This window comes from Oncorhynchus mykiss, chromosome 15, assembly GCF_057628025.1.
Source record: "Oncorhynchus mykiss isolate SJ-2025 chromosome 15, ASM5762802v1, whole genome shotgun sequence".
Lineage (NCBI taxonomy): Eukaryota > Metazoa > Chordata > Actinopteri > Salmoniformes > Salmonidae > Oncorhynchus > Oncorhynchus mykiss.
Genome location: NC_143036.1, coordinates 18,110,326 through 18,122,568, shown reverse-complemented (window position 1 = coordinate 18,122,568; position 12,243 = coordinate 18,110,326). Strand labels below are relative to the sequence as shown.

The following is a 12,243-nucleotide window of genomic DNA, read 5'->3' as shown; positions in this document are numbered from 1 at the left end:
ACCTCCATCAATGTTGCCCATCCCTGATCTAGACCTTTAACCTGTTGCCGCCTCTGGTTTCCTCGACAGGGGCCTGAGCATGGACCGCCGACAATGCTAGTGCTACCATGGGCAGCGTCACACTGCGCTACTTCTGCTATGGTTGCCTCTTCACCTCTGTGACCTGGTCCGTCCTGCTCTTCCTCTACTTCAGCCTGAGCCAGGACAGCGGCCGGCCCTCCTTCAGGAATGCTCCCATCCATGGGCCCCAGGCCAAACGCTTCCAATCACGCTTCACCAGAAGCCCTGGAGGAGGCCAAGAGCAAGGCATCAAGGCAGTCCCTGCAGCAAGAGGCAACAAAAAGGCCGATCTCTCTCCGGAGATGGGTAAGTGAGCCCTTCAGAGCATGAAACTTGAAAAAGATCTCTGTACAGAATTTAGGAGGGGTGTATGTGAGAAGGAATGTTCTGATGATAGGAGTTTATAAATGGTTGTCAGTTTAACAAAGCTCATGTGACCTGCCTCATAACCAGCTGCATTGCCTTCAGAGTTTCACACATCCAGAATGATGAGCTTAAGCTCCACAAGCTCACTCGTACTCATGACAGATTCTCGAATGGTTAGGACATTTTGAAGGTCTGTATTATTCATTGGTCCCCAAGGGATGCTTGTCGTGTTGGCTTGCTCCCATGTCAACTAATGAAACATTCAACAGGCAGGCAGAGTGATGTGAAAACGATCGGCTCCAGAGTGTAGCCTAGGCGATTCCACGATGCCTTTATGCGTCAATGCCCATTTGGAGCTGGACAGTGAGAAACACAGGACCAATCAAGCTAACCATAATTCATTACGCATTATCGTTGAGCAGGTTCGGTTGGCATTTTAACTGTCCGAAGCAGGCGCAAAGAAACACATTGTGCATTGCAGCAATACAAAGGCATGTTTGAAGTGTCTTTGGATTGGAGTGTGGCCTTCATGGCTGTTGAGTGAGTTGTTTCCATGGAGTTACTAAGCAAAGCCATTTCTACCCACTCAGGATGACGGCTGCTTGTGTTACCATGGCAATGTGGACCAGTCTAACCATCCCCAGTAGTGGATGCATCAATAAAATCTTCATACTGACACAAGCGCGCATCCTTTTTTCTTCTCTCCATCCTGTCTTTTCCTCTTCAGGTATGATTTTTAATGAGCAAGACCAGGAGATTCGAGACATGGGCTATCACAAGCACGCTTTCAACATACTCATCAGCAATCGACTGGGCTTCCACCGAGACCTCCCCGATACTAGGGACGACAGGTGAGTGAGAGACCTCCCCAACACTAGGGACGACAGGTGAGTGAGAGACCTCCCCGACACTAGGGACGACAGGTGAGTGAGAGACCTCCCCGACACTAGGGACGACAGGTGAGTGAGAGACCTCCCCGACACTAGGGACGACAGGTGAGTGAGAGACCTCCCCGACACTAGGGACGACAGGTGAGTGAGAGACCTCCCCGACACTAGGGACGACAGGTGAGTGAGAGACCTCCCCAACACTAGGGACGACAGGTGAGTGCGAGACCTCCCCGACACTAGGGACGACAGGTGAGTGAGAGACCTCCCCGACACTAGGGACGACAGGTGAGTGAGAGACCTCCCCGACACTAGGGACGACAGGTGAGTGAGAGACCTCCCCGACACTAGGGACGACAGGTGAGTGCGAGACCTCCCCGACACTAGGGACGACAGGTGAGTGAGAGACCTCCCCGACACTAGGGACGACAGGTGAGTGAGAGAGCGACAGCGTGTGAGTGTGGCATATATTTGGGTTTATTGACTCTGTGAGAGTGAACGGCTGACACCGACGCAGCTCTTTGCAAGCCATCATGAAGGGCAACGGTAGCCAAAGGTTAAATGGGAAATTATGTCAATCTCTCTCTGCCTGCCCTGTTGCCCCTATGAAATCCAAATACAAGGCATCTGTCTAGAGATGATTTGGTTTAGCACTGGTCTGAGGCTAACAAGTAGACCTGCAGCTTGGAGTATTACCACATGTTATTTGTTAAGATTAGTTGCTTGTAAATGCAAAAACGAATTGGCTTGGTCAGTCTTGACAATGATTGGTGCAATCAGGTGGTTTTAAGAGTTTGTAAATCCTGCTTACTCAGCAGACATGTTAGGATAGGGCAGAGGGTGAGTAGTTGAGGCATAATATGCTACATAAGCAAAGGGTAAAAACTGTTCATGTTTCCAAGGGGCAAGGCTTTCACAAGGTTGAGGAAAGCTCTGTAGGTGTGACCGTCATGATCCAAATGTTTCACTCCAAGCTGCACAGTGAAACAGCATGAGAGTTTTATGCATGCCATTACTAAAGATGGTGAATAATGATCCTAGTTATGTTTGTCCCTGTCAAATACCTAGATAGGACTCTAGTGCCCAAAATACAGTTTTAGCGTGGGCAGCGCCATTGAATTTTTCACAATTTTGAAGTAGTCAACACGGTGGAACTTCCTAAAAGGAAGGATCACTTAATTCCGTACATGTCACCAGAAGAGATCAGCCAATGAATGATACTAGTGAGGAAACATTCCATAACTGCAGGTGGCAGTGAAATGGCCAGCCTTGACTTTATAACTGATCAAACAACACACTCTCGATGGCTTCAGTTTGTTTACCAACTCCTAGAAGTAGTAGTAGAAGAAAATGTACTATAGCCTCGATGGTGCTGCCCATAACGGGACAGATGCAATGTCTATGGTCCCTGTTGTGACACCCAGGACTTGGCTAATATGTGTTGGTGGCCCCGCCCACCCCCTCTGTCTCTCAGGTGCCGAGATGGAATCTATCCTCTGTCCCTCCCCACGGCCAGCGTAGTGATCTGCTTCTTCAACGAGGCGTTCTCCGCCCTCCTGCGCACCGTGCACAGCGTCCTAGATCGCACGCCTGCCTACTTGTTGCATGAGATTATACTGGTGGATGACAGCAGTGAACTAGGCAAGCTGCTCTTTTCAGTTGTCTATTTAGGATGTGAACTCTTGGGTTTTGTTCAGGCTCGCCTGAGCCAGGTAGACTATAACAAGGCCCAGTAAATGATTGGATGCTGTCGTGGACTGTGTGCATCCGTCTACAGTGTGCATGCTTCAATTACCTTGTTGGTGAACAAACGTAGGCTACTGTATTGTGTTGACGTTATCGAATGCCTGTGTGTAAATGAAGTCAAAGATCTTGGATCTCAATAGGATCTACCTGTATAAATTAAACTGAGCTCCATCTGAAAGCTTCTGTCCTTTCCCTCCACCACAGCTGACCTGAAGGAAGACCTGGACATCTATGTCCAGCTCAACCTCCAGGGCAAGGTCAAGGTGGTCCGCAACGAGAAGAGAGAAGGACTGATCCGAGGGAGGATGATAGGGGCCTCTCATGCCACAGGTGAGCCCTCCCGAGACCATAACTCCTCACTAATGTAACATATGAGGCAGTTATTTTACCTGCATCCCTATGTTTACTGTCTAGTCAAGTTCCACACGGAAGTAATATTGTTGTATTATGATCAGCTGCAGTAGGATGAGAGGAAGAGGCTACAGAGGAATCCAACAGTGTGTGTGTGTGCGCAAACAGTGCGTGTGTGTGTCTGCGCAAACTGTGCGTGTGTGTGAACAGTGTGTGTGTGTAAACAGTGTTGTGTGATTGAACAGTGTGTGTGTACGTGCAAATGTCAAATCCCTGTAGATGTGTACCTCTAACCCCAGGAACCACTGAAGATATCTTGCCTCTCGGATACTAGAGGTCGACCGATTAATCGGAATGGCCGATTAATTAGGGCCGATTTCAAGTTTCCATAACAATCGGAAATCTGTATTTTTGGGCGCAGATTTTTTATTTATTTTTATTTTTAATACCTTTAACTAGGCAAGTCAGTTAAGAACACATTCTTATTTTCAATGACGGCCTAGGAATGGTGGGTTAACTGCCTCGTTCAGGGGCAGAACGACAGATTTTCACCTTGTCAGCTTGGGGGACCCAATCTTGCAACCTTACAGTTAACTAGTCCAACGCAATAACGACCTGCATCTCTCTCGTTGCACTCCACAAGTAGACTGCCTGTTACGCGAATGCAGTAAGCCACGGTAAGTTGCTAGCTAGCATTAAACTTATCTTATAAAAAAACAATCATAATCACTAGTTAACTACACATGGTTGATGATATTACTAGATATTATCTAGCGTGTCCTGCGTTGCATATAATCTGACTGAGTGGTGGTAGGCAGAAGCAGGCGCGTAAACATTCATTCAAACAGCACTTTCATGCGTTTTGCCAGCAACTCTTCGTTGTGCTTCAAGCATTGCGCTGTTTATGGCATCAACTCCCGAGATGAGGCTGGTGTAACCGAAGTGAAATGGCTAGCTAGTTAGTGCGCGCTAACAGCGTTTCAAACGTCACTCGCTCTGAGCCTTCTAGTAGTTGTTATCCTTGCTCTGCACTTTTACTTTCTTCTCCAACACTTTGTTTTTGCATTATTTAAACCAAATTGAACATGTTTCATTATTTACTTGAGGCTAAATTGATTTTATTGATGTATTATATTAAGTTAAAATAAGTGTTCATTCAGTATTGATTAATCGGTATCGAAAGGTTGCAAGTTCAAACCCCCGAGCTGACAAGGTACAAATCTGTCATTCTGCCCCTGAACAGGCAGTTAACCCACTGTTCCTAGGCTGTCATTGAAAATAAGAATTTGTTCTTAACTGACTTGCCTAGTTAAATAAAGGTAAAAAAAAAATAATAATTGGTCGTCCTCTATCGAATACATCCACACTGGCCATGCCACCCCTCTCCCTGTTCTTCTCCATCCTCTCTCCTGATTTGGTGTTTACTTTCTGAAGGGGAGGTGCTGGTGTTCCTCGACAGCCACTGCGAGGTAAACGAGGCGTGGCTATCGCCCCTGCTGGCGCCCATCCAGCGGGACCGCAAGACGGTGGTGTGTCCCGTCATCGACATAATTAGTGCCGACACGCTGGCCTACAGCCCCTCCCCCATCGTCCGGGGGGGCTTCAACTGGGGGCTGCACTTCAAGTGGGACCCTGTGCCCGCCTCAGAGCTCAACGGCCCCAGCGGAGCACTGGGCGCCATCAGGTAACCTCCTGGCGGGAAACCAACCAGACCTTGTCGGGAATATATGATTTGCTCAAGGTGTGGAAAATGCTGAACCCAGGGATAAGGCCAACAACTTCTATATTTAATGGTTAAATAGACAAACAATACGTTCCTCTGAGAGGTTCCAATCTGCCCCATTCCAAAGACGAGACAGTCGTTATCTGCTCATCCGTATCTCTGTTCTCTCTCCAGCTGCCTCAGAGTGCCTGGGCCCTGGTCAAAACATAGGCAACTTGCAAGGCCAGAGTGAACCATGGAGTAGACATCTCTATCGCTTTAAAATGCCTATAGTTTAATTACAGCCATCGATTGGCCTTATCCCCAGGAATGTCACTTAGACAGCGCAAACTCCAAGCTAGGTTTGCCACATCATAGATGCAGAGGAACCAGTATGCACCTGAATGCACTCAACAAAACTATGATCTTGTTTCCCTAAATTGTATTATGAAAGCATAACTGTACTATTGTATTTTAGAACTTAGCTGGTCATGTTGGCAATAGAACAGGATTTCAAATGATGCTCACCTGACCCAGATTGCGATTTATAATGGACCTTTTGGATTGCTTAAACAGCATTAATTGTGTGCTAGTGAGGAGGCAGGGTTGTTTTCAAAACAACTACAAGTATGCTTGCTCTAGTTCCTCAACAGCACAGCTAGGAGAGATAAAAAAAAAAACACCTTATAGTTAAACTCTTGAGTCATCAAATTAGTGCAAATTAGTCATCTCACTCAAACCCTTGTCATTACTTTGTCTTATGTTGCACCTACCCCACACTTACCATGAATATTCTTGTTACTGAATGTATCCAGAATATATTCAACAAATATGTCAAAGTACAGTATATGTAAAATGCACATAAAATCAGTGTGCTGTTTGGATTCAGTCTGTCAGGGGAACTGCTGTCTCAACTTTGGTCTAATAATTTCCCTTTATATTGCTACCAATGTTATGCATATGTTTTCATATTTCTGCATCCATATAGGCCAATTCCATAGAGTATAAAGGGTTAATTCTCAAATTGATTGGGAATAGCTCAGACCCCCCCCCCCCCCATTTGTTTTGATTTCAGCGTGCATGAACCTGATATCAATAAAGCCCATGTGATATAGAGTTGTGTTCCCATCCCCTTGTTATGGAGTCATGTGAAAGCTAATTAGTGGTCATAGTAGGACGCCTGCGCGCTTTCAATCCATTACTATGGCGTCTGCCGGCTTTAGCCTTAAGGTTTTCTCGGACACCCCTTAGTGTAAAAAAAAAATACAATCTCTTTCAATTTCTCTCCGTTTCGCTCAAATGCTTGCGTTCTGGGCTTTCCATAAGAACATAAGCCTACGGTCACACAGAGATGCATGAAAACGCATTAAATCGGATACGCATTCATCATGGTCCGTCATCGTCAAATTCAAGTCAATTATTTTCTGAAGAGTTGGATACGCCCAAAGGCCGGAGTTGTGTTATTTGTTTTGACGGACAATCACCTCTGGCGATCTGTCAAACGGATGGCTCCATTGAAAAAAAACATTCTCTGTCAGTAATTATCTCACAGCCTAACTAGCCTGACTAGAAGCCAGAGGCATTGTTTTCTCACATTAGTGGTTGCGCTGCAGGTACTACCTTAAAGGATACTGATGTAACGACAATGCCGACTCACACTCTGTCTTACTCCCCCTCCCCCAGGTCCCCCACCATGGCCGGTGGTCTGTTTGCCATGGACAGGAAGTACTTTAACGAGCTGGGCCAATACGACAGCGGCATGGACATCTGGGGCGGCGAGAACCTTGAAATCTCCTTCCGGGTAAATAAAAGGGTCACACATACTCACTGCCTTTCACACGACACAGTCCGTCTCCGTAGTGTGTACACTCTGTCACATAACATACACAACATGTCTGCTTCATATTATTTTTAGGCAGGGTACAGATGCTCCCAAAGTGACACCCACCCTTTCAATTGAACATATTTTTCCCGTTTTAGGAGGGGTGCCAAATCAACTAGGTGGGGAGCACAGATGCACCTGGTCAAATGAGCTGTGACACGTCAACCACACGTCATAAGCTCAAGACACTTGGTTTATTTACCCACGTTTTGGCTCAGTTAGTCTAAGGCTTTGCCCTGGCAAAGTCAAGCTTTTCTTCCCCTTAGAAAAATACAGAATTAAGTAAAATGTTTTAGCTGACAGCCAAAGGCAAGTTTATTTCTCTATATTACGTTTTGTTCCATTTGAGTTGGATCGCCGCAGGCTGGCAACTATATATTGGCTTGGCTACATGAATCTCTACAACAAAAATTCCTTTCTCGCCTCAAGAGTTTTTAGTTACTTTTACCACATCAGAGTTGGACATTTCTCTTCCAGTCCTGTTTGAATATTCTTGGCAAGACTACCTTCTCATGTCTTGCTATGTTACCTTATTTGAAAAGAGAGTACAGTATATTTTTCTTCACTTAGGAAACGTTATGTACAGTGCATTTGGAAAGTGTTCAAACCTCTTGACTTTTTCCACATTTTGTTACGTTACAGCCTTAATCTAAAATGGATTAAACATTAACATTTTATTTGATCTACACTCAATACCCTATAATGACAAAGCAAAAACAGGTTTAGACATTTTTGCAAATGTATTAAAAATACAAAATGTAAATATCACATTTACAAAAGTATGCAGACCCTTTACTCAGTACTTTGTTGAATCGTCTTCGGCAGTGATTACAGCCTTGAGACTTCTTGGGTATGACGCTACAAGCTTTTCACACCTGTATTTGGGGAGTTTCTCCCATTCTCTGCAGATCCTCTCAAGTTCTGTCAGGTTGGATGGGGGTCATCACAGCTATTTTCAGGTCTTTCCAGAGATGGTCGATCGTGTTCAAGTCCGGGCTCTGGCTGAGCCACTCAAGGACATTCAGAGACTTGTACTGATGGGACACTTGGCATTCAGGCCATAGAGTTCAATCTTGGTTTCATCAGACCAGAGAATCTTGTTTCTCATGTTCTGAGAGTCTTTAGGTGCTTTTTGGCAAACTCCAAGCGGGCTGTCGTGTGCCTTTTTACTGAGGAGTGGCTTCCGTCTGGCCACTCTACTAGAAAAGCCTGATTGGTGGAGTGCTGCAGAGATGGTTGTCCTTCTGGTAGGTTCTCACATATCCAGAGGAACTCTGGAGCTGTCAGTGACCATCGGGTTCTTGGTCACCTCCCTGACCAAGGCCCTTTTCCCCCTGATTGCACAGTTTGGCCGAGCGGACAGCTCTTGGAAGAGTCTTGGTGGTTCCAAACTTCTTGCACTTAAGAATGATGGAGGTCACTGTGTTCTTGGGGCCCTTCAATGCTGAATAAATGTTTTTGCACCCTTCCCCAGATCTGTGCCTAGACACAATCATGTCTCGGAGTTCAACGGACAATTTCCTTCGACCTCATGGCTTGGCTTTTGCTCTGACAAGCACCGTCAACTGTGGGACCTTATATAGACAGATGTGCCTTTCCAAATCTTGTCAAATCAATAGAATTTACCACAGGTGGACTATTCAAGTTGTAGAAACATCTCAAGGATAATCAATCGAAACAGGATGCACCTGAGCTCAATTTCGAGTTTCATAGCAAAGGGTCTGAATAGTTATGTAATAAATAAGGCTGATTTTTTTTCTTTTTTTTCCCTAATTTGCAAAAAAAATCGAGACCTGTTTTCACTTTGTCATTATGGGGTAAATGCTGGAGTATCGAGACAAATTATAAGTTTTAGCTTAACTGTCCAAATAGATTGAGGGAAGAAAATATGTAATCAGTTTTAGAATAAGGCTGTAAAGTAACAAAATGTGGAAAAAGGGAAGGGGTCTGAATACTTTCCGAAAGCTCTGTATGTGAAACATTGTCAGATTACATGAACTATATGGCTCTGTACTATGGGAAATGGAGCTGATGTTTGGTCAGACTTTATACACTCCCCTACATATTTATTTGGACAGTTAAGCTAAAACGCTGAATATTTGCTCTATACTCCAGCATTTGTGATTTGAGATAAATTGAGGCGATCTTACAGAACGTCACTTTATTTAAAGGCACCCCCCCCCCCCTCCCATTTGAAGGTGTTGTAAGTATTTGGACAAAACAAACTGCAAATGCATTCAACAAGTTTGTAGAGTCATCTTCATAGTGGTATACTTGGCCATAGAGTCTGCTCCTGCATGGATTAAGTAAAAGGGGTTTGAGTTTTTCTATATAGAAGCTCAGTCATGAATGTGTGTGTGGTCTACAGTAGGACGTTATTCACAACATGCATATAATATAGCTTAGATGAAGTGCGCTGGCGCTCAAACCAAGAATTAAAATATTTTCTGAACGGCTGAATGTGTGTTAATACAATGCATTTGTCTTTTCTCAGATCTGGATGTGTGGGGGCCAGCTCCTGATCATTCCCTGTTCGCGGGTTGGTCATATATTTCGTAAACGCCGGCCCTACGGGTCACCCGGAGGTCAGGACACCATGGCCCACAACTCCCTGCGCCTGGCCCACGTATGGATGGATGAATACAAGGTACATGTACAGAGTAGTAGTACAGGCTGGGCGGTATAGCGTATTTTACTCTATACTGGTATTTGATGCATGGACCAGTTTGGGGTTTTTACTTTTTTATAACGGTATTTTTAATGTTTGGTTTGTTTAATGTGCTATGCTGCTACGCAGGGTCGTCTTTCTCCTTCCACACACACCAATCCCAGAGTGCTCTACCACGAGTCACAACCATTTCACTTGCCATTCACTCACAGTGAGTGTCTGCATGGTCAATGCTGCCGATACAACAAGATGGTGACAACGATAATTATTTCCACTTTGCTCCTTACTATAAATCCACAAGCGTTCTTTAAAAATCTAATCCATGTTTATTGATGAAGTACACAGTTTTGCAGATGTTATTGCTGGTGCAGTGAAATGCTTATGTTTCTAGCTCCAACACACACAATCCAGAAAACAAACAAGAAATATCAGAATGAGCAATGTCAGAGTCCGGAATATAAATAAATATGTAAAGGGTGTGTGTTTATAGACAATATATGAATAGAAAAGGTGTGTACTGCAGTAGTTATAGGATGAGCCATGACAAGAACACAATATACACACACAGTGCCTTGCGAAAGTATTCAGCCCCCTTGAACTTTGCGACCTTTTGCCACATTTCAGGCTTCAAACATAAAGATATAAAACTGTATTTTTTTGTGAAGAATCAACAACAAGTGGGACACAATCATGAAGTGGAACGACATTTATTGGATATTTCAAACTTTTTTAACAAATCAAAAACTGAAAAATTGGGCGTGCAAAATTATTCAGCCCCTTTACTTTCAGTGCAGCAAACTCTCTCCAGAAGTTCAGTGAGGATCTCTGAATGATCCAATGTTGACCTAAATGACTAATGATGATAAATACAATCCACCTGTGTGTAATCAAGTCTCCGTATAAATGCACCTGCACTGTGATAGTCTCAGAGGTCCGTTAAAAGCGCAGAGAGCATCATGAAGAACAAGGAACACACCAGGCAGGTCCGAGATACTGTTGTGAAGAAGTTTAAAGCCGGATTTGGATACAAAACTATTTCCCAAGCTTTAAACATCCCAAGGAGCACTGTGCAAGCGATAATATTGAAATGGAAGGAGTATCAGACCACTGCAAATCTACCAAGACCTGGCCGTCCCTCTAAACTTTCAGCTCATACAAGGAGAAGACTGATCAGAGATGCAGCCAAGAGGCCCATGATCACTCTGGATGAACTCCAGAGATCTACAGCTGAGGTGGGAGACTCTGTCCATAGGACAACAATCAGTCGTATATTGCACAAATTTGGCCTTTATGGAAGAGTGGCAAGAAGAAAGACTTAAAGATATCCATAAAAAGTGTTGTTTAAAGTTTGCCACAAGCCACCTGGGAGACACACCAAACATGTGGAAGAAGGTGCTCTGGTCAGATGAAACCAAAATTGAACTTTTTGGCAACAATACAAAACGTTATGTTTGGCGTAAAAGCAACACAGCTGAACACACCATCGCCACTGTCAAACATGGTGGTGGCAGCATCATGGTTTGGGCCTGCTTTTCTTCAGCAGGGACAGGGAAGATGGTTAAAATTGATGGGAAGATGGATGGAGCCAAATACAGGACCATTCTGGAAGAAAACCTGATGGAGTCTGCAAAAGACCTGAGACTGGGATGGAGATTTGTCTTCCAACAAGACAATGATCCAAAACATAAAGCAAAATCTACAATGGAATGGTTCAAAAATAAACATATCCAGGTGTTAGAATGGCCAAGTCAAAGTCCAGACCTGAATCCAATCGAGAATCTGTGGAAAGAACTGAAAACTGCTGTTCACAAATGCTCTCCATCCAACCTCACTGAGCTCGAGCTGTTTTGCAAGGAGGAATGGGAAAACATGTCAGTCTCTCGATGTGCAAAACTGATAGAGACATACCCCAAGCCTTACAGCTGTAATCGCAGCAAAAGGTGGCGCTACAAAGTATTAACTTAAGGGGGCTGAATAATTTTGCACGCCCAATTTTTCAGTTTTTGATTTGTTAAAAAAGTTTTAAATATCCAATAAATGTCGTTCCACTTCATGATTGTGTCCCACTTGTTGTTGATTCTTCACAAAAAAATACAGTTTTATATCTTTATGTTTGAAGCCTGAAATGTGGCAAAAGGTCGCAAAGTTCAAGGGGGCCGAAATACTTTCGCAATGCACTGTATAAAGTGGTAAAACAGTATGTGACCAGTGTTCTATGACTCTATGTACATAGGGCAGCAGTCTCTAAGTTGCAGGGTAGAGTACCGGGTGGTAGCCGGCTAGTGACAATGTCTAAGAGTCAGGGCAGGTTACTGGGCGGAGGCCAGTTAGTGATGACTGTTTTAAGAGTCTGGTGGCCTGAAAATGGAAGCTACACTATTAGTTTGGTTTATGTATCTTACTTTCTGCAAACAGCTAGTTTGTATTTTTTTAGCAAGTTGTGGTTTAAAATAAATTGTGTTAGCCTCTAATGCTAATCGCTGGGTAGCTAGCTAGCTAATACAAATCAAATGTTATTTGTCACATGCGCCGAATACATCAGGTGTAGACCTTACAGTGAAATGCTTACTTACAAGCCCTT

At 44.2% G+C, this 12,243-nt stretch overlaps 1 protein-coding gene across 2 annotated transcripts in view; it reads left to right on the top strand.

Moving 5' to 3' along the window:
* The window catches only part of LOC110489717 (polypeptide N-acetylgalactosaminyltransferase 11), a 56,444-nt gene that overhangs the window by 21,401 nt on the left and 22,800 nt on the right, over positions 1 to 12,243 (top strand). For both annotated transcript variants that reach the window (XM_021562503.3, XM_021562504.3), the window contains exons 2-8: positions 70 to 366; positions 1,154 to 1,277; positions 2,788 to 2,954; positions 3,264 to 3,389; positions 4,845 to 5,094; positions 6,796 to 6,913; positions 9,489 to 9,641. In XM_021562503.3, coding sequence (XP_021418178.3) covers positions 108 to 366; positions 1,154 to 1,277; positions 2,788 to 2,954; positions 3,264 to 3,389; positions 4,845 to 5,094; positions 6,796 to 6,913; positions 9,489 to 9,641 — 1,197 coding nt within the window. In that variant the 5' untranslated portion in view covers positions 70 to 107. The remainder of the gene's footprint in view (positions 1 to 69; positions 367 to 1,153; positions 1,278 to 2,787; positions 2,955 to 3,263; positions 3,390 to 4,844; positions 5,095 to 6,795; positions 6,914 to 9,488; positions 9,642 to 12,243) is intronic.